The sequence below is a fragment of the Pteropus vampyrus genome, unplaced genomic scaffold (genome assembly GCF_000151845.1).
Source record: "Pteropus vampyrus isolate Shadow unplaced genomic scaffold, Pvam_2.0 Scaffold66, whole genome shotgun sequence".
NCBI lineage: Eukaryota > Metazoa > Chordata > Mammalia > Chiroptera > Pteropodidae > Pteropus > Pteropus vampyrus.
Genome location: NW_011888847.1, coordinates 8,806,855 through 8,834,244, shown reverse-complemented (window position 1 = coordinate 8,834,244; position 27,390 = coordinate 8,806,855). Strand labels below are relative to the sequence as shown.

The window sequence follows — 27,390 nt, the reverse complement described above, 5'->3', positions numbered from 1 at the left end:
GAAACAAGTACAGTCCATATAAAAACAGGAGTTGAAGGGGGGAAGAGAAGAGATATATCAACCAAAGTAAATTTAGAGCTTTCAGGCATGCAACTCAACATCTGAATTTTCTTCACTTAAAAACCAAACTAGGTGCTTTAATAGGTATCCATAAAGGCTACAAAAGTATTGCAAAAATGTTAGCCTTACATATACCACACAAAAAGAAAGAAATTAATATATCCCCAGCTACACCTAGGCTAATCACAAGTTTTCCCTCCCAAAGAGAGACACAGAAAAGTAACTTTTTACAAGCTTAGCTCCGAGGTACAATACCTTAGAGCTCTCACTTGGGTGTGTCCTGCTCATGCTCTTTTCAGAATAAACAAATAAGATTTATGTAATGGAAAGCATACTTGAAGAATTTCTTAAAAAAGAATCACAAGTTTCATTTTATATATACAACAAATTTTTAATTATGTACTGAAAATAAATTACAGGAAGTAACTTTAAAATGTAACAGAGGACAGTCACGATAAACATTCCCATTGAATTCCCGGGGGGCGGGGGGCGAGGTGGGGTGAGATTGCAGTGCTCAAGATAAATATCACAAATATATCAAAAACTTCAAATTGTCTATGCATTCACACACTGACATGAGCCACAAACGTTCCTTCACAGAGACTGTACTTATTAGCCTACCACAGAACCAGATTTTGCCATAAACTACAAAACTTTTCATACAAAATTGTTATTTATATATTTATAATTCATATACATGCCCTATCTGTGATTTTAGAAAATAAAAGCTACACAACTGTACAGACACTCTTAACTCATAGCTGTAGGCAACATTTTTGGATGGAATTTCTCCCCCAATAAAATTAATGGCATATTTTATGTACATGAAGGCTAAACTGTATAATGACAGTTCAGTTTCCCAGATATGCATCTCCTCTTAGGGCAGGTTTATAAATTTAAAAAGGCAAGACAAATGTACACCTCAGAATCACTTTCTCAGCTACAAGAGTTGTCATGTAATTTCTGTGAAGTTTCTGATACATGCATTTTATGTAATACTGGTACTGAAGGCAGTAAAGCAATATATACTTTTAATGTAGTGGCTCAATAAAGGCTTCAATGTCATTCCAATCTGATTCTTTATACAGTGATTCATAACTTCTCTAAAAATTAAAATTTCAACGGGATACTGTGTTAGACTCTAAATAGATTTCTTAAAATATTTCCCTGAAATATCCTTTTACATAAGACAAATTTTACTAACATTAGATTAAGTAAAAAGAAAAACAAAGAATTAAACATGGCACAAATGTGCATGATAAACTAATGCTCCTCAGCCAATCTCCATGCCTTAGGAGCCATGAACAGAATGCTTAAAACCAACAAACAATTTTCACACTCTGTGGCAGCCATCTGTGAAGCCAGTTATACTAAACTACTTCTACAGTTGATTGTAAACTTTGGTTTATTTTTATTTGAGTTCTCATTGTACAGCAAGCATGAAAAAAAGGGAGAGTGAAGTCCATGAGGAGATGAACTGTCAGTCTGTCTTTAATCGGGCATGATGAGACACCTGGTCAGTCAGGCCTGCTTTGATAGAGTTTGTTACAGACTGCCTTATGTTTTCCTCCATCAAATTATCACCCAGGGGCTTCAATACCTGTGGTATGAGAAATGTGCAAAACAAATAAAAACATGAGGTAAAAAAGGAGTTACATATAAAAATAGATATAAAAATTCAATCCAAAGCAATGAAGAAAATAACCAGGAATGTGGGAAATAAAAAGATGCTTCTCCCAAAAAAAGTTATGATGCTACAAATAATGCAGTTAAACAATTTTTATAATGCAACAAAAATCACTTTCCTCTTATTCAAACCATTTACAATTCCTATGAGATGGATGTGCAATTCCATACCCTATATGCAGCATCAAATCTGGTATGTATACAGCATTTATGCAGACCGGCCCAGACGGTCCTGCTTATTGTCCTACATGTATAAGTGTGAACACTTCAGATAGAGAAAAAAGCTTAAAATACTGTCTAATTTTTCTTCTTGTTATTGTTGGATGACAGTCTCTGTCGCTGTGCTGATGAAAGAGCACGATGAACCATTCGACGTCTAGTAACTTCAAACAGTTTGGAAAACACCTAAAACATGGAGTGATTTGTTAGGAGAATGACTCAAGAGTGCCTTGAAGTTAAAGAGTTTAAGACTACAAGAATTTGAGACTTTGTAGGTTTCTCACCTTCCTGGGACTCCTCTGAAGCAAAAGAAAAGAGAAATGCAAAAAAATTTAGACAAGGTATGTTGACAGATCTTCTCTGACTAGTGAGCACCTTACTTCAACTATACTGAAAATAATTTCACATTCTTTAGATTCTTCCACTTAACTGTTTTGTAATAATGGCATCTCTAAAATCCTAGAATCAATGCTGTACAGATGACTGGTTTTCAAATGAAGACACTGTACAATTACTGAAATTCATGTTGCAGAAAATTAGTAATGATCCAAAATTTTAAAGTTGATATTTTTTTTAAAAAGTGAGGTTGTGACAGCTTTTCATCCATCTTCTATTAGGAGATACCAAAGGAATATGAAGAGGTTTTTGAGATAAAAATTTAAATTTTACAAATATCCAAACACAAGCTTCCAAATCAGATCTGAATAAATAAGAGCATTTCTATATAGAATAGAAACAAAATCCAAATAAATATAGTGGGTCACTTTATAAAGTAATAATAATGTTATTACAAGAAAAGTTAACATCGAATTAACTTTCTTCAAAAAAATGACTTCATCAGTCTTTGAATTTAAAGCCCAAACATTGGACCTGCATAGTCTAGGTATTCAAATAAGCCCAATACTTCACTAGCCCAGAAATGGTATCTGAAAATGCCTATTATACTGTCCACCAGTAATAACTGTAGCTTTCACTCTGGTCCTTGATATGATGCTCAAGTTTTTCACGATGATCATTTTAATGACAACTTCCTTAAGTGCAATTTTCTGAACACAGGCAATTCCAACACACAGTTGGCCAACACACAACACGGCTTTCCTTAGTAGATACTGTCAGGCCCAACTTTGATTTCTGGTTTGAGGTAAAGGGTTATGATGTGACTTCTGGTTGAAGTAAAGATTATGATTAAGAGAAGCTGGTTCTCTGTAGCACTTTGCTTTGTTCATTAGTATTTCCATAGTACAGAGGTCATACAAAGTTTTTTTGGTGTAAGAAATCCTTACAGAATTGTTCCTTGCAGTATATCAGTAAATCACTACTATCTTCACGGAAAGTAACGAAGATCTGAGTATCATCTGATATTTTTCCTGGAATATAAGTATGCATTGCTTTTTGCCAATAGTAGTAAGAAATTTCTTTTGCTTTCCTAAAACATGCACTTCCCAACTTCTTTTTCTTACCTTCGTAACTCTTTCACCAACTATATTTTCTTTTCTCAAAGAAAAATTCCTTAGAGTCTCACCCTACCCATTGTCTGCTATAGTCAAGATCTACGATTAAGAATCTATCCAAAGGATATTACAGATTTAAGCCAACCAAAGCACTCTATAATTATGACTTTAAAGGAAAAAATCACTCTCCTGTTATACTTTATATTTAGATTATACATCCAAACAAAACAGAAAACATCCTTTTGACATTCCTCATACGAAGGAAAAGTAGGTGTGCGAATACTGTGTGCGGGGGAGGGGGAGTCACAGGGATGAAATTAGTCACTGAAAAACCAAAAGATAGATACCAACCTGTTCCCATAGTGTTTCAGCAATCTGATCAATCATTGTTCCAATTTCTCTGAACTCCCCAGAGTATTTAACATATGCCCAAGTACAAAGAGATGTCAGTGCTAACCCCATGACAAGGTTACACAAGACAGCTATAGAGTTTAGGCCAACGAAGCCAGTCAGTCCTGAGATTATATACATAGCAAACATGACTGCAAAGAGTGTGGCAGGGGTACGAGCAGCATAGAAGATATTTTTGCCATCATTGTGCTTTATAAAATTTGCATAGGTTTCTTCAATTTCAGCCTCAAGCTGGTCCTGATAACGACGGCAGAATTCATCTCCACCCATTTTTTTTACTGAACGGAACTGTTTAATCGCCACTTCCTTGAGATCCAAGTGTTTTCGCTCCAAATCTGAAGGTGCAATGTAAGGCTTGTCCCCACCACATACCTGCACAGACATGATTACAGGAGGACAGATTACATGCTAGAAATAATTCATACTTGACAGAAGTTCCTTTCTCATAATTTTCAGACTCAAGAAATCAAGTCACCTACATGGTTCAGTTTTAAACTTGTTCATAATACCTCATACATAATCATAACCTATTTATATCTTGAATGCTTAACTGGCTAGGGCAAAATAAATTTCCAAAAATGACTAATAAAAGTAAAGACAGAAAAATTACACTGCAATTTGTACCTTTCACTTGACCCACCAATACACCATAAGATACAAAAGACTGCTGACAAGAGAGTGAGTAAAAGATAATACAGAAAAGGTACTTTAATGTTTAAGTTAGCAAGCCAAGCATAGAAACTGCTACTGGCCTTTACCGTAATGTTATTTACATCAGAAACTACTAATAACAGCACTCTGGATCATGTATTAAAAAATATTTCAGTATGGTTCATGTAATAATCTACCACCCATATCCTGCACTCTAACTATGTGAACCTAGTTTATTTCTAACAGAGATGATAAAAGGGTATCAGGAAGTGACTGAACATAATAATGCTTAAGGAGCACAAAAGAGTTCAATTATTTTAAATATAAAAATCTTCTATCTCACTCTAGTGTCAAGTTTAAATTTTAGTTACAAACCTGTTCCATACTTTTGCAATAAATCTCTCTTGCTCCTGCTACTGCAGCAAGATTATTAGCTTCAGCTGTTGCCTAAAAAATAAAATGTGCCAATTTTATGCAAAAATTACATGACAACCCCATACATTCTGATTAACACTGTAAGTTACGTACAATGAACAAGTCTGAAAATGAACCAGAGAAAATATTATTAACATCCTGTTCTTTCCAATGGAAGGGAACACCGGTATAAAGGATAATTGCTTCTAATAGGACTACCTAATTTTGTTTTGCTTAAGTTTGTTAAAATAGGTTTGTAGAAAATACCATACATGCTCAGGAAATTATAGAGAATAAAATAGCTACCACCCTAAAATGTCTCCAGATGAAAAGAATCAAGAATAACCCATATGGTTCTCTCTCATAATCAGTATTACACAAGAGACATTTTTAAAACCACAACAGCTTAGTGGGTGACTTTCATGAGAAAAATACTGTTTAATCACTATAAAACTGAAAAACTGCCCAAGGTAGCATATTTTTAAATTATGAACTAGATTAAAATAACACTGTCCCAAAAGGACAGATATTTTTAAAAAAGAAAGAAAAAACATACATTCATTAGAAGCAACTCTAAATCATTCATACCAAGAGAAAATAAGCCTATTTCAAACACCATTCACTGTCAAAGACTCAGAGAACAGAAGCTTGGTTCAGAGAGGCCCATATTAAGCTATCTTCTGCAATACAAATTTTCGTGCACTTTTTGAGCAGCTGAAGGGACTGAGAATTCTTATTTCTGGTGGCCTATATGTGTGCAAGGTCTTCAATCTATAGTTACAAAAAAATCATGTAAAAAACTTCAGGACCCATGACATGTATTGCCTTAAATATCTAAAATTTTTTGCATGCAAAGAAGCACCATCCTATTTCCATCACAATCTCTAAAGCAAGGATTTTTCTCCTTCATAAATAAATAAATGTACAATGCACACACTACCTGAAGCATGGACTTTGGATGTGGAAGTTCCTCTCCTTGATAAATTTTAATGTAAGCCTAAAAATACAGAAGATTCATTATATTGGTAGGTTATGCAATTTGGCTCTACAACCCCAAAGAAAGAAAAACCATTACATAAAAAACGATTCACACTATTAAAAGGAAAATCTAGGCTTTAAAAATTATCCACTCTCATTTCAACAAAATTAACCCTATGCTCAACATTAAATGCATGTTGCTAAATGATAACCAAGAGAAATGATTCTAAATACAATTACGTAAAAGTTCTATCTCATATTTAAAAGTTACATATAAAATGTCTGTAATACTCCCTTACTGCCAATGTTTCAACTAAATATGTTAGATTCATATGTTCAGTATATTACTTTGACTAGTTTAAATTATTTTCAGTTCAAGAAAAAATTTACATAATTGTGGTTTAAGAATCAGAAGGCAATATAGGAGTTTATAGTAAGTCCGTGTAGGAATCTTTCATCTGAACTTTCTACTGACTCTAAATTCATTACAAAGAGAGTATGAAAATGATCAAGGATTCATAAAATGACCAAAAATACACCCTTAGGTACTCTATTTTTCCCTTCTACCTATCTATAACTACTATGAATAAATAAAACCATCTACAAGGGTCATGCTCTGGCAATCAAGCTATAAAGACTAGAAAAGTACAAAGGAAAAAAAAAATCTATGAATAATTTACTTGAGCTTAGAAACCAGTTTTCAACTGCTCTTATCAAGTCCTCAGAACTCTGAGAGAAGGCTTTTGTGAGAATTCAAGGTGCAGAACTATGCTCCCAATATCTATTATCATTCACAAATGATACAAATGGTATTATGATAATATGATGAATGGTGGTTGTTCTCTCATATCATAGCTAAAGAACAAGTAGGATATTTCTGTAAACAAATGAAATCACTATCTAGAAGATAAAAGTTGTCTGCTACTCTTAAATATCCTTAAATATTGATATACTCAGTTCAAGGCAGAAAAATAAGTTATACATTTTATTCTTTTGTTTTAAAATAAAGGTAAGAAATTTTTTGCACATATAGATGAGTTTTAAGTCAGCTATATTTCTAACTTAGACAAAGTCATTTAATGTTAAGTTTTCCTACCTTAAAGTATTCTACAAGATCTCTACAAGTGACTTTAGAGCCACTTATCTCTTTTTCTACCAAATTTTCAGGGGCAAGCAGCAATGGAACCAGATTTCGAAGCTCTCGTTTAAAGTCTTCATCAATATCTAGTGGACATGAAGTTAGTCAACATATTAGTCCAGAAAAAAAAAAGTAAAGAAGTCCCCATTTGTAAGAGTTCATAAAATTCTGTTTCATAAGAGTTCATAGTATCTATTACTTAAGTATTCATTTTAAAAAGTCATCCAAACATATCATTATCTCCTAGAAAAATATATAATCCTCCCTACTCTACTACCCCATTTCACCTCATGCCCCAAGAATTCTTTCAGCTCAAATAATAAATAAAATAAATTGTGGACTACCCAAACAAATCTCACAGTAAGTATTTACTAGACTATCCTTTTCAGAAAGCAAATAATTCGTGAAATTATATTAAATTTTAATACTAGGTTTTGTTTTTCCAGCCATACTATAAAGTTTCATCAATCCTCAAGCCTTTTACCATCATGCTCAAAATAATCCAAAAACATACACAAAAAATTATACTGTCACCCGTGAAAGAGGCTTAAATCTGATTACATCAATACAGCAGATCAGTAAAGCTTTTTAGCAGAAAGTAATCAGATGAAATAATGAAGTGTTCTCAGCCTTTAGAATTTTTAAGACATCAGTGCTGAGCAACAGACCACATTATAAAATATGTTAATATGCTAGCTGTTTGCAAACAACAACAACGGAAAGCTAGAAAGACCACAAAGAGCTTTACAATCACATTACAATGCAACAAAATGTCCTCTAGAATAAGACAGAAAATTTAAGAATCCATGTATTTAAAAACTTTCAGCCCCTAAAAATAAGTTCTGACTTTAGTAAGAATGGGAATTCCCACCTTTCAATCTCCCATCAAAACTAGGATTAGTTGCAACTTTAAGACCAGGATGTGGTAAAAGGAAGCAACCAAGATTTGAGAAACAATTGTGAATGTGCTTCCTTACATTCTGTAGCTCTTCATGTTGATTTTGTTTTACCTGAGGGCAGAAGAAGACAGAAAGAAGGTGCAAACAGGAGAAAAAAAAAATTTTAAAGAAAACATACTCACATACATGCCTTCACACTTAACTCAAATGCTACTCCAGATAGGTGTTTTTTGACAATATAAAATTTTACTACAGACCCACTTCTAACCACTTTGGTAAAGACCCTACTTTGTCTTAAACCAGAAAAGATGTTTTTTTCCTCATGTTAGCTGCCAAGGATACAAAAATAATAATTAATGATTAATCATAACAAGTTGTGGTTGTGATACAAACCAGATAATTAAGAATTTGCCTTTAAAGTACTTATAATGCTTAAGAGAAAGACAAAGTATTAATTTGTCTACAAACAAAAAGGTCAGCCCCTGAGCAAAATAACAGCTTAGGTGAAACATCCCAGTGCAGTCTAAAGAATCTTAGAAATTTTTAGGATTTCAGCACTCACTCCAAATGATTATTTATGATTAATGCTAGTTACCAGTGTTTGGGAAAGAGAGATTACTGTGTATTTTCTGGAAGAAAATCCTATATTTAGATTTTTAATAACTACTTATCTCAATATACTCTCCTAAAAATTCTTATCAAAAACCATTCTAAAACACACACACACAAAAAAAAACATACACCATTCATAATCAACAAAACCTGGAAACTACCTAGATCTCCATCAAGAGTAGAATGGAAAAAATCTTTGTGTATTCATACAATTGAATACTGCATAACAATGAGAATAAATGAACTAAACTATATGCAACAATATGGATTTGTCTAAGAAACATAATATTGGGCAAAAGATGCTAAACAAAAACAAATACATACTGTGTATGATTCCTTTCATAAAAAGTATAAAAACAAAGCCTGTTAGAGGTCAGGATAGTAGTAGAGGGTTTGGGGGGATCAGTGGATGGAGGTAGGTGTTTCTGGGTGCTTGTTACATGGCTAAGTTCAATTTGTACAAATTCATTAAGCTGCATGCCTATAAATTGATCACTTTCCTGTATCACGTCAATATTATATTAAAAACCTTCCTGTCTTTGAAGTACATAATTCTGAGTTTAGTTAGTATGCCTGATGTGCTATGTGTTAATTTCTCTGAACAAACCAGAGAAAACTCTTGATGACTGAAATTATCTGACAGTAGGCTCTGGAAATGCCTTTCAAATAATACAAGAAAGAGGAATTGGTCTTAATTTCACTTTAGGAGTAATAAAATTCTATTTTACCCCAAGTCTCTCAATGTGTTGAGAAACTAAGTGCATTATCACATAGGCAAATGAAATTTTATTAACCTAAAGAGAGAACTCTCCTATTTATGCATAAAGGGACTGTGTATGTGAGTAGATGGGTAGTATTTAAACCATCTGAGGGTTTCCCAAGTAATTCCATGGGAGGGTACCTTTAGGAATAAAGGATCATGTTAGTGAGGTTATTTTCCAGGAATGCCTCAGTGTAGAATACTGCATGGGACAGAAGTCTAGATATTTAGGTTCCACTTCTAGTTATCGATAATTAGTTAAGTGACCAAAGACAAGTCATTTTTCTAAGTTCCAGTTTCGTTTTCCATATCTATATATCTATAAGTATATATAGATACAGGTATACAAATATAAAAAAAAGAAGGCTGAACTAGATGACGTTTAAGATTCCTTTTCTAGCTCTATTCACTGTCATTCTGAGACAGTATTCCTTGGAGAGAGGGTCTCACATCATCTATGTGCAGTGCATGCATGTTTTATTATTCAACCTCTCCCAAATGTTCTAAAGCTCAGCTGGACCAGTAAGAGACATGCATGCAATCTAAGTAGGTCAAAAAGCTTAGTCTCCTTCAAATTTTTATCCTTTAAATATTGATTTGCCGAGGAGACAGTTAACTCTTAAGAGAAATATTTGTTCCTTAATTTCTGTTTGAGGACACTGTCTCAGGCAGGAGCGCAACCAATTTATTTTTCATCAAATATATATGGAGTCATCTGGGCTAACCTGGGATACTCAATTTATTCCAATAACACTTAGAGATTGGTAATCTAAGCAATGGTCCAGGCAGCCTACTCCTTCACCTGGCTTGGTGCTTATGCTCTAAGAAATGGGGGCTTACCTGCAATCTCTTTTCAAGGAATTGTTTTCCACCTTCCAAACCATATGAATGTTCATAAGGATAACTCCAATCTCGAATCAAAAACATTAATGTCTATAGACAGAAAAAAATTTCTTACAAAATTTTACCAAAAAATCATTACTTTAATAATTGAAGCCTCCCTTACTTCCCTAAACAGTCCTTATCAAAAGATACAGTAACAAAATGGTCAATACTGCTGTAGTTATATCAAGGGCCTGCCTAAACCAACAACACTCCAAGCCCTTGTACCAAGCAATTGCCTCCATTTGCAAACCACTCACTATGTAGTCACCACAAGCAATACATGACTTTTTTTTAATGAACGAAAGGTATATCAGGGCATACAGATCATAATTTTAAGTCAAAGTTGTATAACTAGAAGAATAGCTAACCTAATTCTAGACCAACTAATTCTTTTCACAGAATTTTTAATTCATATAGGCTTAGGTTTCCCAACCTCAACACTACTGACATTTTGAGCCACGGAATTCTTAGTGGTGCATGGCTGTCCTGTGAACTGCTGGATATTGAACAGCATTTCTGGTCTCTATGCACTAGATGCCAATATCATTAACCGCCCCCTCAAAAAAAAAACTATGACAACCAAAAATGTCTCCAGATACTGGCAAATGTCCACTTAGTGGCAAAATAACCCCAGTTCAGAAAAACTGAAATAGGCAAAATAGAGTATATTTCACCCATATACACAAAATGAAGCCATAACCTGCCCAAGTATTTCATAAAAGTGATCATTTGAGACAGTCAAGACTGGGGTAAAATCAACGTAAACTCACCAACACTAAGAATCACCAGCAATGCTATGACACAGGAAGAACATCACATACCGACTAGCAAACAGGGTGGAGTCACTCTCACCTACTATAAAACAACTGACCAAATAGTACTAATGTCATCTTATGAATTAGCTTTTTTTTTTTAACCTCTGTCATGAAAGAACTCCACAAAAGTAAGTAAAGTTTCTAAAATAACTCCACCCAGGTTAATTTCTGACTTTATATTCTATACCTAGCATTTAAAAGGAATAAAAAACATGGGGGAAGAGAGGCTAGAAGGAGGGGGAGATCTATAAATTCTGGAACTTTCTACATGAAACCAAAATAAAGAATAACAGCAATAACCTCAATTTGTAATATACCACAAACAAGAAACCTAGTATTTTATAGTTTATCACATTAAAAGATATATAAGTGACTGTCCTAAGTTTTGAAATTAAATAACATTTAATTAAGAGAAATATTAGTAAGCTCTTAATCTAAAGTATTAAGAACCAATACATAATACATATTCATTTGTTCTATTTCCTGTCCTGTTAGCCTACTACTGATACGTTGGTGATGACACTACTGTAAATTAGTATCAACTCTGCTGAATCTGTTGCTAAAAATTCTATTACGACAAATAGCCTCACGTCTTCAGAATTACAAGATGAGGTGATTTGATAGCTTTTCATAGGTAACTTTTAAAAAATGATAAATTACTTACCTGAAAGGGTTTCTGGTAGATTTCTTCCATTGCAAGTCTGCCATACTCTGTAAATAACTATTAAGTCAAGTTATTTAGAACAATGCCCCGAAAGAGACTGAAAGAAGACATCTGCAAGGCTGTTCTATATCAGACCACTAGATGTCAGAACCTTCAAATCATCTGAAAGCCAGGCATTTTAATTTTCTAACAGACTAAGGTATATATTAAAATTTAATAAGTTTAATTAATAAAAAGTTAAGAAGTCATATATCAGTTTAAAATCATGTAATATTCAATCTGCCTCTTACAATATTATAGGCTTCTAGGTGTAAAGTGACAATAAAGTAGAAATTAAATTTTCAATACTTTGGCATATATTGAGACATACATACTTGCAAGTGCTGAAGATCATCTTCTTGAATATTCTGAGACAAATTATATACCTGTTAAAACAAAATATTGTTGTTATTAGTGTTTTGTTTTAAATATTCAGCAATGTATAACTTTACTTGTGGAAATGAAGGATATTTTATATCTCAGCACAAATGAATCACTTAGCCACTATCTTAACCAGTGGCATATGAAAAACAGATTCTTTTTTTTCCTAAGAGTCCGGATAAAGCATTAAGAGGGAAGCAGTAGTGGTAAGCTGTAAAATTCATGAATATATACATATGGAGCCTAAAAAGTGGCAGACATTAAAAAAAAAAAAGTAGATTATGTAGTAAGTTTTTCTCATTCTTAAAGTTACTTCAATGTTATAAAATGGTCATTTTAAGTGAAATTTCCACATTATTTTTCTAAGTCAATGAAAGTGAGGGGCATAACTCTACAACGTTAAATCCCTCACTGATATAATCATAGTTACATAGTTTATAGTTAATTTAGTGGGTGTTTCAACTACCATAGATTCTAATACGGTTCTTTTTACTTAATTTTAAATTTAAATTCATCAGTCCGAACAATTTAATATGAAAATTTTACTGGCCTGTGGTAACTGAAAAAAATCACAGTAGGTGGCACTCTTGCCCTTTCCAGAATTTTTTAGGATGCTTTCCAAGGCACACAGACCAGAGCTGACAATATAGTCTAAGTACTCTCAAGGAAGGAAAACTGGAGGAAAGATTCACTAGATCCAGTCCTTCTGACTCGGATCTTTAAAAGGCAACCTAGAGAAAAGTGGGTGTCCACAGATGTCACCTCTGCTAAGAAATAACTTACGTCTAAGAAAATAAGGTCATTCCAAAGATAGAACAATTTGTTCTAACAGCAAATAAGTGTTAATCTAGCTAAATCACTTGGAGGTCAAGAATATAAACATTATGGCCAATATAGGTCAGCAAAATTAAAATGACATTCTCAGCTGACAAACTCCTGAGTACTTAAAAAGTAATTAATGACTGAGGTGATTAAACTCTAGATTTAAAGCTTAAAACCTGAAAGCATGACCAACCTGTTTTTAATCATATTGGCCTTAGTTTTTAGAAAAGAGGTCCAGATACTTTCATTGTCAGAGCCAGGTTGCAAACAGCAATGAGGGAAGAGAATTTGGTTTTTTTAGATCATTACTACTTAGCATACTACATTGTACTAAGAGGTGCTCAATAGATGCTGAATAATTGTATGTTGAAATAAATGACAAGAGAAATCAATCTATCACTGATCTATCAGTCAGAGAGCTTATGTAAGGAAGATGAGAAGTGTAGCCTCAAAGATGAAAGCAATAAAAAATAATTTTAATCTTTGTGATTACAGTTTACCAAGCACTTTCTTATGCATTACCTCATCTAGAGCTCATTTCTGACTGCACACAACCACCACATGTGATATAGGCAAGATGGGTAAAATTCTCATTTTACACATAAGAAAGCTGAGTGGCTTTAAGTGGTTGTCCAAAACAAGGCCTCCTACTATCATAAAGTTGAATAAACAAGAGAATACCAAGGTCCAGGTTTTAAGACAGGGAACTCCCACATTATAATTTGAGGCAAGCCACAACAAGCCAGCTAATCTGAAGGGCTATAATATAATAATATAACACAAATATGTGGCTTCTGGTGGCCTTAAGAGAATGGTTGTTCTGCCACTTTGCAAAAGCAGAGAAAAAGAGGTAGAACAAAATGGAGAAAAGAGACTTTAAGAGTCCTCAATAGCATCATTTAGTTGATAGTGACAGATATCCCAGCCCTATAATAAACAGAAGCCAGGCAGAAAAGTACTCCTCTTTTATCTTATAATATCCAAAATTTCTTTCCACTCTGACAGCTAGACACATCAAATTGAGAAAGGAGGAAATGGGAACTTAACAGATTGGTCTATCTTCCAGATATTACTGGTAAGCAGTACAAAACTTCCATCCAAGACACTTTGACAACATAACCTATAATCTACCACCAAGAAGAAATATTTCTTATGTCAAGATGAGCACATACTTTATATTTGCAAATATACTTCTTGATTCATTATCACCAGCTGAGCCTAACCACCATACTTTGGTAATTCATATTTCAGTCAGAGGTATTAACCACAGATGATCTCAGAAATTTACAAAATGAAATTTGGTTTAACTCAGTCCAATTAGTCTAAATTATACAGAAAAGAGATGGCCTAGCCTAAAGAGACTGGAACTTTATAGAATTCCAAACACAGTTAGATAAGGTATAAGGATAAGTGAAAAACAGAAGAAATTTTATCCTTTCTAAATGAAACAGGTAATTTAAGTCTTTAGTTTATTATAAAAACATCACTTAGGTTTCCCTAGTTAAATATGAATTAATTCTTATGCCTCTACCTCCATTAATTCAAAAAATCAAGTACTAGATGTCATACAGATCAAGTAGAAAACTAACTACTTGGGGGTTTTTTGTTGGTTGGTTGGTTGGTTGATTTAGCCAAAAATAAAGATAAACCTCTATACCTTATTATATCTGGCAGCCACATGATTGAATTTAATTAAGAATAACATGTAAATTACCAGAGGGTAAGGGGAAGGGAGAAGGGGGAAATAAAAAAAATAAAATGTTAAAAATAAATAAAAACAAAATTACTTAAAAAAAAAAAAGAATAACATGTAATACCTTTCTCTTAAAAAAAAAAAAAAAGCATTAGATACTATTATGAAAAACCAAAGGTACTGGCTATTCATTTACTGCTTCCTTAGTAAGCACTCAAAGTATGAAATTTCACATTGTGAGCCAGAACAAAAAGCATGAAATGTAAATGACCAGTAAGAAATGTAAATAGCTCTAATTTTAATCCTTTTCTTTCTTCAATCAAAAGGCATTTTGAGGAACAGCGAAGGTATTAGATTTATCTGAACTGATCATGCTATAGCATCTCATATCTCACCTGGACAGAGCTAGTCATAGTGCTCAGAGCAAACACCGTTGCACAGTCTTTGATAGTTGACTGGCTATCAAAGGCACCCTGGGTATCCATTAGCAACACGGCCACCTAGGAATTTAAAAGTTTAAAATACTAAGTAAAATATCCACCAATAATAAAGAAATCAAATATAAAATGAAAAATGCCAAAATCCGTAATTAAGAAAAGCACTCTAAGTTAAATATCTCACACATTTTCACATAATAATCCATATTTATTACAGTTAGACATTAATAGTTCTGTGTTGTTTTGATCTTTAATACTGGAAAAGAGCTCAAGAAAGAATATGGAAGAAAAACATAACAAAAAAAGTATGAACAGAAATTTACTTTCGTTCCATTAGGTCTGTCGATCACAAATACTTCACTCCAGACTTGTATCCCTGTTGTTTCTCTTTCGCAACCACCTCGCCACGTAAAGCCAGTCAATGGTTCGTTGTTTCCACCAATCCAACTTTGAGAATCCTGGTAAAGTCAAGCAAAAACATAGAATAAAACGCAAAAAAAATTAAGAACTAAAAAGGAATTTAAGAAATCACCCATTCTTTATTTTGCAAATGAGGACGGTAAGTTCAGTGAGATAAAATATACTGTAACATTACACAAGTAGTTAAAAAAGCAGTCCCCAATCTCATCTGAGGTGATCTGTCTTAGAGACAAATCTGCTCATATTATGTCTCTTCATGCTTCTAGATAGGCGGGTTCGCATCTACTTTTCCCCATGTTGGAAAGATTTCCTATAATGTTTAAAAATCATAAAAAATAGATATACCATCTATTTTGACATCTCTTATACAGATAAACAAAACTAAGTTCCAGACAGAATGGCTGTCAAAAACAGCATTGCTCTTAGAATAGCTTATACTAAAATGTTTTCACACTGCCTTAATTTTCTCTTTAAAAAATATCGACTTTAAAAATAACCACAAGACTTGTTTGGAACCTGATTCAAACAATTCAACTATAAAAAAGTCTTTTTCAAAACGAAAAGAGAAATCTGAACCCAGAGTAGGTATTATATTTGATGGTGTTAAATCAGGATAAAGTTGATCTTTTGGTGATAATGGTATTGTGCTCATGTTAAAAAATAATAGAATCCTTATCTGTTAAATATGCAAGTATTTATGGCGAAAGGATATGTCTGGCATTTGTTTAAAAATATTCCAGCAAAAAAAGAAAGAAAGAAAAAAGAATAAAAGAGCAGGGAGGAAAACATATGAAACAAGATGCTGACAGGTACACTGGGGTTCACTGTACTATCATTCTATGTTGGGGTATGTTTAAAATTTTCCATAATAAAATGTTCTAAAACCACATGGTTACAATTAAGCATTATGAACTAATATAAAAATTAATATACCATAAGGTAATTTATCTAGAAAGTTAAATCTGGGATATAATAAATGAGTAACTTTCACAAAATATCAAGATCCCTATTCTTTAGTATACTTAAAGCCTATATACCTTTTATTCAAACAAAGTACTCCACAGGAAAAATTCTTTTATTTCAAAAATAATTCTAGTAAGCTTGGACATGTAGCCCAAAACAGATAACGAAGCTCAAATTAGGGGTGGAAAAAAGATATTAGGGTAGAAACAATTTATGAAAAGCAAATATAAAGTGAAGGGAGAAAGTAAGTGTTGTCCAGACCATCATCTAATGTGAAAGTCAGCCTTAAACTTCAAACCACCTATAATTATTCCAAAAACTTCCATCTCCAGTAGGTTACCAATCCTATCAATTACAAAATTCTCTTGGATGCTGTCTTCACTTTTCAGTAGGCACACTTCACAGGCATCAAAGGATTAAATGGTACCCCCGAGACAAGCCCAATGGTGGTTGTGCCCCTGCTGTATTTTGGATGTTCCAGATAGACCCCTCCAACCCTTCCTTCCCACAGTGACTTAATTTTCTCAACAAATCATGCCACTATTCTGCTAAAAAGTCATCTGTGGCTCCCCATTACCTACAGGACTATCTGAAGATCTGTTGCATATAATCCACCTTTAATTTACTTTTTCTATCTCTGCCCCTGATAATCCACGTAAGTCTCTCCAGCACACCCCCACACACAACTCCCTGTTTCTACCATACCAAACCCTATTCCTCAATACATATGATTAGCATATCAATATTTATACCTTTGTTCCACCCCATTCTCTGCTTAGACTGAGCCAGCAGTCAAGAAACTCCAACTTTTCTGAAATCTTAAAGCCTATTACTAACGCTGCAGGTGGTTATTTTTATAAAGCTTTGCACTGCAGTTCTTGTGGCTATAAACTCCATCTTCATTTATTGAACTGCTCTTACCAAAGTGCCTTGCCCTGTTCTAGGCTCTCACATGTGGCATTTCATTCCCCAACAATGTCAAAAGTGGTATTTAATGAACTGATTATTAAAAGGTCTACCCTACACAAATAATTTTTTTAAAATCTACCCTGTTAGAGAAATCTGTTTTTATTCTATATTTTACCTATTTATCTTGTTTCTCTAACTCCCCATAAGTTCCATGAAGAAGGAAACTTTGTCTGTTTTATTGTTTTGTTTTCTCAAAACATAGTGCCTGGCTTTCAGTAGGTACTCAAAATACTTGTTCGATAAATGAGTATCTTTAAAATTTTAATTGTTAAGCTTCGTTGTGTTCCTTTCTGAGCATGGGTAAGATATGGGAAAAAAATATGACCCTTTCATTATTCCTAGAAATAATACAATTACATGGAAAAGACAGTAAAAATAAACTTTAAAAAATATAGATGACTGAAATCATAGGCAAGCACATTTGTTAACCTTCCCTTCTCCAAAAGAAACTTGAAAAAGAACTGGTATATCATTTTTTAAAAACTCTGACTATATTATCATCTCTTCTTAGTTTATCCTTTAATAAAAATGTTTAAAAAACACTACATTGATTAGTCAATAAAACAATGAAACGGTAAATCAGAGAACTGAGATGATCAAAACGAATAAGTTTTGACCTTTCAAAATCTGAAGTTAAGAAGTCTCCTATTTCTCTAATATAATGAACTCTGATAATTTTCATAAAATACATTTGCATTTAACAAATATCTATTGAAGACCTATCATGTGCCAGCCACTGTTCTAGGCTCTAAGGATACAGCCATGAACAAGAACAAACATTCTTGCCCTCAAGGAGCATTCCAGTGAATTCTAGAAGCAGCCTCACTGTAACAGATACTATTTGCTGTCATAAGTAAAAGTAAATCTAGACTTGAAAAATAGTAATCTGGTACCATTTACTACTGTGGGGACCAAAAAAAAGCCTTAAATCTTGAAATTCCGAAAATAATCTTATCCCTCCAAGAAAATAAAAAGGGAAAGAGAAGATTCTTACAGAATAAATCTCAATTGCAAAAGGCAATCTGAAAACACCTGAACTTTAAATGTAGTCAAATATTATATAGTGAATAAACATAAGCTTACCAATGTAATATAATTACCAACAATAAAGAACTCCTACCTACTCTAAATAGTAAGATACAAGTTCTTATCTTGCCATAGGAAAGATAACATTCCCTATCAACGAAGTGAAAGAAGAGCTAGGTAAACTTTAAACACAGAGCTGGTGGTCCAGCCACAGGTCTACATGTATCAAAGCACACAGAGCTCCTTCTGCTTGTGGGACAATCACAAAAGGCATAATATAGGTATAATGAAAATAGTAGAAGGAGAAGGAAGAAATAAAAGAAACATCAAAAGCAATAATGGTTGAGAAAAGGTCAGAAAACACCAAAAGGTATAAATACCAAAATATCTACAAATAAAGGCATATCAGTCTAGCTGCAAAATAACAAAGACAAAAGGAAATCCTGAAAGAAGCGTGAGATGAAAAACACTTTACCTATAGAGGAAAAAAGATAAAAATTACTTTGGACTTCTCATCAAAAACCACACAAATGAGAAGAGAGTGAAGTAAAACATTTCAAGTGCTGAAAGAAAAAAAGCCAGCAACCAAAATTCTGTATCCAGCGAAGTTATCCAATAAAAGTGAAAGAATTGAAATAAAGACTTCCTCTGACAAAAGCTGAGGGAGGTTGTCGCCAGTACACATGTCTTTGCAAGAAATGTTAAAAGTCCTCAAAGGGAAAGAAAATAATATAGGTCAGAAATGCAGACATATGTATGTAACAAGAGTACCAGAGAAAGACTAAGAAGGTAAAATAAAACCTTTTATCTTTCTTATGCTTAACTGATTTGAGACAACTGTGTGTTCGAAGTACTAATAGTAACAATGTATTGAGTGATCATATATACAGATGGGGAAATGAGCGACAGCAATTTTATAAAGGACAGGAAGAAGGCATTGGGAATACTCTGTCATAAGGTACTTGAGCTAGTATTTTAGAGTAGTATTACTCTAAAGTCAAATTAGATTAGCTGTAAACGTATATTGCAAACCCCAGGCAATCACTAAAAAAAATTTTTTAAAGTATAATGGATATACTGAGAGGATAGACAATGAAATCATATAAAATGCTCAATTAAAGCTAATAAAAGCAGAAAAAGAGAAGCTAAAAAAAAGAAACAAAAAGTGCAACCAACAAAATAGTTGCAAATGTAAGATATTAATCCAACTATATCAATTACTTTAGATGTGCATGATCTCAATAAACCACTTAAAAGACATAAACTTTTAAAATGGATTTTAAAAGAAGACCCAGCTATTTGTTGTCTACCAAAAAAAATGTTTAAATATAAAGACACAGATGGCTTTAAAGAAAAAAAATGGAGGAAGGCATACCATGCAACCACTAATCAAATGAAAGCTAGAGTAGCTATATTAAATTCAGCCAGAGCTGACTTCGGAAGAAGGAAATTATCAGGATAAAGAGTGGTCTTACATATGATAAAGGAGTCAATTCTCAAAAAAAACCTTAACAGTCCTTAATGTATGTGCACCTAACAACAAAGCATCAAAATATGTGAGGCAAAAACTAAACTGCAAGGAGAAATAGACAAATCCACTATATCTGTAGACTTCAACACTTCTCAAGCAGCAGTCGGAAAATCAGTAAGTATACAGTTGGACTGAACACCACCAGCAATCAAATGAACTTAACTGGAATTACAGAATATTTCATCCTACAGCAGAACATTCTCAAACTCACACAGAATATTCACCAAAACAGACAACATTCTGGGCCTTAAAACAAGTTTAAAGGAACAGGTTATATGAACTATTCTCTCAGATTGCAATAGAATTAAACTAGAAACTAATAATATTGGGGCTGGAAAAAAATTGCAGCTGGAAAACCTCCAAATAATTGAAGTTTAAACAATACACTTCTAAATAACACATGGGTCAAAGAAGAAGCCTCAAGAGAAATATTTTAAAATATTTTGAACTAAAACAAAACAAAAATAAAACTTATGAAAATGTATAAAATGCAGCAAAAGCAACGCTTAGAGGGAAATTTATAGCATTGGGTACACACACACACACACACACACACACACACACACACGGAAAGATCTAAAACCAATCATCTAAATTTCCACCTTAGGAAACTAGGAAAAAAGAGCAATATAACATAAAGCAAGCAGAATAAAATTAGAGAAGAAATCAATAAAACTGAAAAGAACAAAGCAGGATATCAACAGAAAAAAAAAATCAATGAAATTAAAAGCTAGTCCTTTGAAAGATCAATAACATTGATTTGAGAGAGAGAAAAGTCAAACTAATAATATCAGAAATCAAAAAAGAGTCAAAACTAATTCCATGATGTCAAAGAGATAACTCTATGTCCACAATTTTGGTAACTTAGTTGGAAATGCACCCATTCTTTGAAAGACAAACCACCAATGTCACACACACACACACACACACACACACACACACACACACACACACACGCACACACACACACACACACACACAGAAATTTAATGGGTAATTAATAACCTTCTAAAAATGATAACCAAGACCAGAGAGTTTCACTCGTGAAGTCTACCAATTATTTAGGGAAGAAATAACACAATTTCTCTATAAGCTCTTCCAGGAAATAGAAGCAGAGGGAACACTTCCTAACTCGTTCTATGAGGCCGGAATTATCCTAATACTAAAATCAGCTAAAGCACATTACAAGTAAGAAAAACTACAGACCAACATATCTCATGAACAAAGATGTAAAATTACTCAACAAAATTAGCAAACTGAAACCAATAATGTATGAAAAGAATTATATGCCACAACTAAGTGTGATTTATTCTAGGGATGCAAGGCTGGCTCAATATTCAAAAAATTCATACGGTAATCCAGTACATCAACAGGCTAAAAAAAAAAAAAAATCACATGATCTTGTCAAATGATGCAAAAAAAAAAAAAGTATTTTACGAAATCCAACATCCATTCATGATTAAAAATATATGAAAATAAAAATTTAAAAAAAAACACCTCCTGGCGGACCAGGAATAGAGAGGAACTTCCTGAGGTTAAATTTTGTAGAATTTTTAAAAATCTACAAAAGAAATCCTACAGCTAACATCATACATAGTGGTGAGAACCCAAATGTTGTCTCCCTAAAGATTAGAAAAAAAGATGCCCATTCTTATCACTTTTACTAAACACTATACTGTAAGTTCTAGCTAGGACAATTAGCCAAGAAAAAAAGATAAAAGGTACTCAGATTGGAAAAGAAGTAAAACTATCTTTATTTACAGATGACATAATCTTATATATAGAAAACTCTAAAAAATCCACTAAAAAACTACTGGAACTAAATAAGTTGAGCAAGACTGCGAGATATAAGATCAACATACAAAAATCAATTGAAAAAATTTTAAATCAATTGTATTTCTGTAGACTTGCAATGAACAATATGAAAATACAGTTTTAAAAACTTCATTTATAATAGCATAAAAAATAAATTTAACAAAAGTGTTAAACATACTCTGCAAACTACAAAACATTTCTGAGAAATTAAAGATCTAAATAAATAGGAAAACATTTCATGTTCATGGATTAGAACACTTAAAATTAAGATGGCAATACTCTTCAAATTAAACTTTCAGATTCAACCCAATCACAAATAGAATTTCAGTTAACCTCCTATAGAAACTGACAAGCCAAATCTTAAATTCATATGAAACTGCAAGGGACCTAGAATAGACAGACAATCTTGAAAAGGAAGAACAAAATAAGAGGACTCTCACTTCCTGATTTGAAAACTGACTACAAAGCAACAGTAATCAAGACAGTATAAGTACTGGCATAAGAATAGACATAGAGATCACTTAAACAAAACTGAGAGTCCAGAAATAAATTCATGTACCTATGATCAGCTAATTTTCAATAAAGGTGCCAAGACCGTTCAACGGGGAAAGAAAAGTCTTCCCAACAAATGGTGCTGGGACACCTGGAAAGGCACATACAAAAGAATGAAGCTGGAATTTTACCTAATATTACTATATATGTCAATGTATTATATAAAATTAGTAATATATTATACATATTAATATAATTATAGCATTACTCATAATCTGAAAGGTGGAAATAACTTAAATGTCCATTAACTAATGAATAAATAAAATTGGGCATATCTATACAATAGAATATTATTGTCTTAAAAAAGAATGAAGTACCAATAATACAACATAAATGAACCTTTAAAACATTATGCTAAGTGAAAGAAGCCAGTCACAAAAGACCACATATATTATCGCCTACCTTCTTCAGCTAGCATCCCACCTTTGCAGGCATATAAGTTAAGGAAATAAATTCAAAACTATCCCACTGTTATTCCTTCTTTCATTTCCCAGGAAGAACATGACCAACTACTCAGTAGAAACATGTTATCCACAAAAAAGTAGAGGCATTTTATCCCAAATATCAGATATTGTTTAATGCAATTTTAAATTAAGAGAATTAATATTAAATTACTTACATCAGAAATTCTATTTGGAAACCTTATGAGTGAAAATTAATAAAGCTTTTTCAACCTAGAAGCTACTAACTAGGTATGTAACCTCACTCATGCCCTCATAACTTTTCTCTGGCTTCAGTGCCTCCCCCAGGAGAGGAGGGAATTCTGGTAGCTCAAAGAGTTCAAATACATGACACATGTGTGGGCTGCATTCCACCTCTGAAGAGCCACTACTAATTGATCAGAGATCAAATCGGAAATGCTACCTGAGGTGGAACTTATCTGTCATTGCTAGACAAGTGAGACAAGCTTCTTTCTCCTTTTAACATTCTACTATCTGTGACCTACTTGTAATCAAATACACATTTATTTGCAGTGAACAGGTCAGACACAGACAGATATAATACACACAAACTAACTTAAGGAGTCAGAACCTCAAAATGCAAGAATTCTTCATCACCTTTAAATGTACAGTGTTCTTTTAAAAGAATATGTCTATATGTATCTCTATTTCAGATGTGAAACTCTAGGAGAAAAAATCAAGTCTAAATGGAAAAACTTTAAAATACTGTATCTTTCTCAATTTCCAATATATGTAAAATAGTGTTCTTTAATATGAACTACATTCTTAGTACTCAGGCATACAGTGACATGCCTAAAAAGATCCCTATGAAAAGAACTTTACAAAAAGCTTCCTAGAAAAATAACTGGGAATGTTTACCTTACTACTTACCTCAAGGCAGATATACCCAGTTACAGGTTTACATAGAACTCATAAAGGTGAGCACCCTGACAGATGTTTAGACAATTACATAATTCTGTCAGAGGGTTAGTTCTAGCATCTTCATGTGGCATCTAAATGTCAAAAGCCTTCTGTAAAGTCCTTCCCACTATGTGGCTCCATTCCAAATTTCCAATTCCTTCTTGGTCCCTATCAAACTCCCATTCCCTAGGCTCAATTTTCAACAGTTAGAAAAACATTCTGATTCAAGCGAAAAAAATTTTTTTTGTTTTCAAGGGGAAAAAGTCAAAATCAGGGACGGCAAGGGAAATAATAATTACATCGAAAGAGGAAGGTTCATCGACCAAAATAGAAAATAAGTGCTTACTATGGGCCAATTATTATGCTAGGTGCAGGAGATATGGTAATCAAGGCTCACTTCTGACAGAGGGTAAAACAGCCAGAAAAAAAATAAGTGACTAAAGTTGTGTCAAAAAAAAAAGGAGCACCAAAGAAACATATAACCTGTGCACGAAAGTTGGGATAAGGACGTAACATAATCTTAGACATCGGGGAAGGCCTCCTATGAAAATATTAGCCAAGGATACAGCAACGTTTGCGAAATAACAAGACACGCTCAAGGAACTACAAAAACTACAGTATACCTGACAAATAAAGCCAAGAAAGGAGGCTAACATGAAAGTCCATGGAAGCCACTATAAGGAACTAGTAATTACTTATCTCGAAAATTAAGAGTCACTGCAAGTGACTTAACTGAGGAGCATAGATATACTTTTACAAAGGGCTCTCTAGCAGCCTACTTCACCTATGGTTGCAAAAGTGATCAAGGGACAGTATGAGGAAATAACAGAAAGGGAGAGATGAATAGTACTTCAGAGACTTTAGAGTACGCTCAGACATCTTGGATTAGAACTACAATGCCTGGAACATAGATGCTCAATCATATATATCAATAGGTACTATATGCAAAAAGGAATTATGGAGATGAAGAATGAAGAGCTCAAAAAAACTTATTGTCTTAACTGAGAAGTCTTATCAAGAAATATATTTTTTAAAATTAAAAATATAGCTCTTACTGTTTTTTATCTATGTTTTAAAATAAGGTTGGTTGGTTGTTTTTAACTGGGTTCAATTTAAAAGACACTATTCACCTTGTTATACATATATCTAAGCATGAAGTCCAGCAGAAATGATTTCCCTTTACGAAAAGCTCCTGCCACGGATACCACTACTATGTTAAGATCACGAATGTGCTCCTGCAGCAATATCTGCTCCAAAGCTTCTTCATCAAGTTCAAAGTTATGGTCATCTTCATGAGCAAGAACAATCTGAACTGGACATGGTTTCTTCATAACCTCATCAGAGTTTACTAGGTCATCGTCTTCATAATTCTCACCTAGGATTTAAAAAAAAGAGAGAAACTCATTACTTTAATTCCTACATTATAAACTTTTCCTAAAGGATCACGACTAAAGCAAAATTTCAAATAACTTCCCACCCCACACCCAGACCCCCATTATAATCATTTGAAAATAGTCACAAGTACTGTTCAAGTACATATTGGATTTCTCATTCCCTCTGTAATAGGACCAAGAATATCGATAGATTTCCCACTAGATATACAGATAAGCAGCAATACTAAATATGGCCTCTATCTCAATTACGTCTTTAAGAGCTACCTATGAACAGTAGCTGTTCCTGAGCCCTGTATTATTCTATAAACGACTTTTGCTACTGTATGCACACAGAAACAAGTTGGAGGGAGGGAGAGGAGAAGGATCAATTTCACCTAATAATTCAGATTCCAATTTTCCTTGTAGGTATAACCTGGAAATTATTCCAAGTTACAAAGATTAAAACATGTATATGAAATGTAGACATTTTTCAAACTTAAAGAGCTATGTTAAGGCCCTAAGAAGTCTCCAAAACTGATACTTATGATAAAGCTAACAAGTCTCTAATTTAATAAGAGTACCAATGGTACAGCTTCTCATATTAAAGCAAAGCACAGGATTAGTATTTTAGTGGAAGATACAAGAATGGTCAGTGAGGAAGGTAGTATAGCTTAGAGTTTCACCTGCCTCTGGGGCTCTTCTTCACCAAACACCATAGCCACCACTTCAAAATTACATAGCTCCCCAAACAGCTACATAAACCCTTCCTTTGTTCACCCAGCATACCAGAAGAAGGTAAAACTTGCAGAAGAACCTTACTAAATAGTGATAACTGTAGAACATGTAACAGCAGAGACAAAGTCCTAAAGCTGAAATTTCTGTTAAAAAAACAAAACAAAACGAATAGCTAATTTCAGAGGCTATGTAACATATCTGGCTTTCTTCCTTGCTTGATCCCATGTAGCAACAAGTTATTCCTGGATAACTTATTCTCTCCCACAACAACATTTTTAAGAGAATGACTCCTTGAGCCTGTCGTCTACTAAGTGTCAGTTTCTAATCTAAGGAACATACAGTATCTACTTTGTTCAGTGCAATGATAGTCCCTCTTCTTTCCCAGGAGACAGTTGGTCCACTGAGGAGTGGCACATTAGTCAACAGTGCAATAATACTTTATCCACAAAACCACTATTCTCAAAGACTACATACCCATATTAATACATTTTTTATCTCTTTACAGAAAAAAATCTACCTTATTTAATTTGAAAAGTCTTTGCCTCCATATCACAAGGCACTTTTAACTATACATAGCAAAACCAACACTACTTCAAACTGTGATACAAATGGTGACAAATACAATCTAAAGAGCAATTACAAGAGAGAATCTTTTAAAGTAAAAGCAATCAATATTTAATTTAAAAGAATATTATCACTGCCTCTTCCAATGGTATACAGATATAGCCAGGTATGCTATTTGAATGCACAAAAAAGTAAACTTTCCAGGAAAGGTACAACACAATTAAATTCCAATTTAATATATCATTAGGTGAATCCAGATAAATGGCAAGACAAATAATTTTAATATTATTTTATTAACCCAATATACCCAACATATTGTCATTTCAACTCATATTTTTAAATTAATATATTTATATTCTTCTTTCATAGTGTCTTTGAAATCCACTGTGTATTTTACACTTATAGAATATTTCAATTCGGACATTCATGTTTATCAAAAAATACATGATCACTTAAATTTCATAAAATTTAGAACTGAAAAAGTAGATTCACATATACAGGTTTTTCCAAACAATGTTTTCAAAAAAACTTTTTTGAATCAAATACCAAAATAAGTTTCCATTCATTTTTGCATCCATACTGACAAAACTACTTCAGTTTTTTAAAATATAAACTCAAATTAAATTTAAAATTCAGTTCTTTAGTAACAATATCCATATTGCTTTAATATGCATATCCTTGATTGATGCTGACCATTTACGTATAGTATTTGTTTCCTCTTGTATGAACTGTCTATTTAAAATCTAAGTAGCTTTAAGAAAAAAGTGTCGATTACAACCCAGAAGTCCTTTTAATTCTACAGTAGCAAAGTATTAAATAGTTAAACAGTATATTGCAGATAATTTTTTAAATTCAAAAAAGATTATACGGTGCTTGCATATTTAAGAGTACAGTGGGATACCTTGTATACAGTACATAATTTAACGCTGAAAACTAATCGAAAAGGTTTATAGTTGCTATATATTTGCTTGTACAATATGAGTTTAGTCATTTAGATAAAAACCTGAGGGTGTGCTTAGCACAAATATATGGATTCTGCTGGGTTTTTCTGTAAATTTTCTTCAAA

General features: G+C 33.1%; 1 protein-coding gene across 2 annotated transcripts in view; it reads right to left on the bottom strand.

Moving 5' to 3' along the window:
* Positions 1–425: 425 nt before the first annotated feature.
* The window catches only part of ATL2 (atlastin GTPase 2), a 42,686-nt gene continuing 15,721 nt past the window's right edge, over positions 426–27,390 (bottom strand). The window contains exons 2-13 of one of the 2 annotated variants that reach the window (XM_011361396.2): positions 24,783–25,027; positions 15,339–15,473; positions 14,974–15,078; positions 12,018–12,068; positions 11,644–11,700; positions 10,120–10,212; positions 7,880–8,018; positions 6,967–7,094; positions 5,833–5,889; positions 4,854–4,925; positions 3,768–4,199; positions 426–1,660 (exon numbers count right to left, since the gene is read on the bottom strand). In XM_011361396.2, the coding sequence (XP_011359698.1) occupies positions 1,541–1,660; positions 3,768–4,199; positions 4,854–4,925; positions 5,833–5,889; positions 6,967–7,094; positions 7,880–8,018; positions 10,120–10,212; positions 11,644–11,700; positions 12,018–12,068; positions 14,974–15,078; positions 15,339–15,473; positions 24,783–25,027 (1,634 nt within the window). In that variant the 3' untranslated portion in view covers positions 426–1,540. Of the gene's footprint in view, positions 2,152–3,767; positions 4,200–4,853; positions 4,926–5,832; positions 5,890–6,966; positions 7,095–7,879; positions 8,019–10,119; positions 10,213–11,643; positions 11,701–12,017; positions 12,069–14,973; positions 15,079–15,338; positions 15,474–24,782; positions 25,028–27,390 lie in introns of both variants that reach the window. The other variant, XM_011361397.2, reaches the window with a different exon arrangement.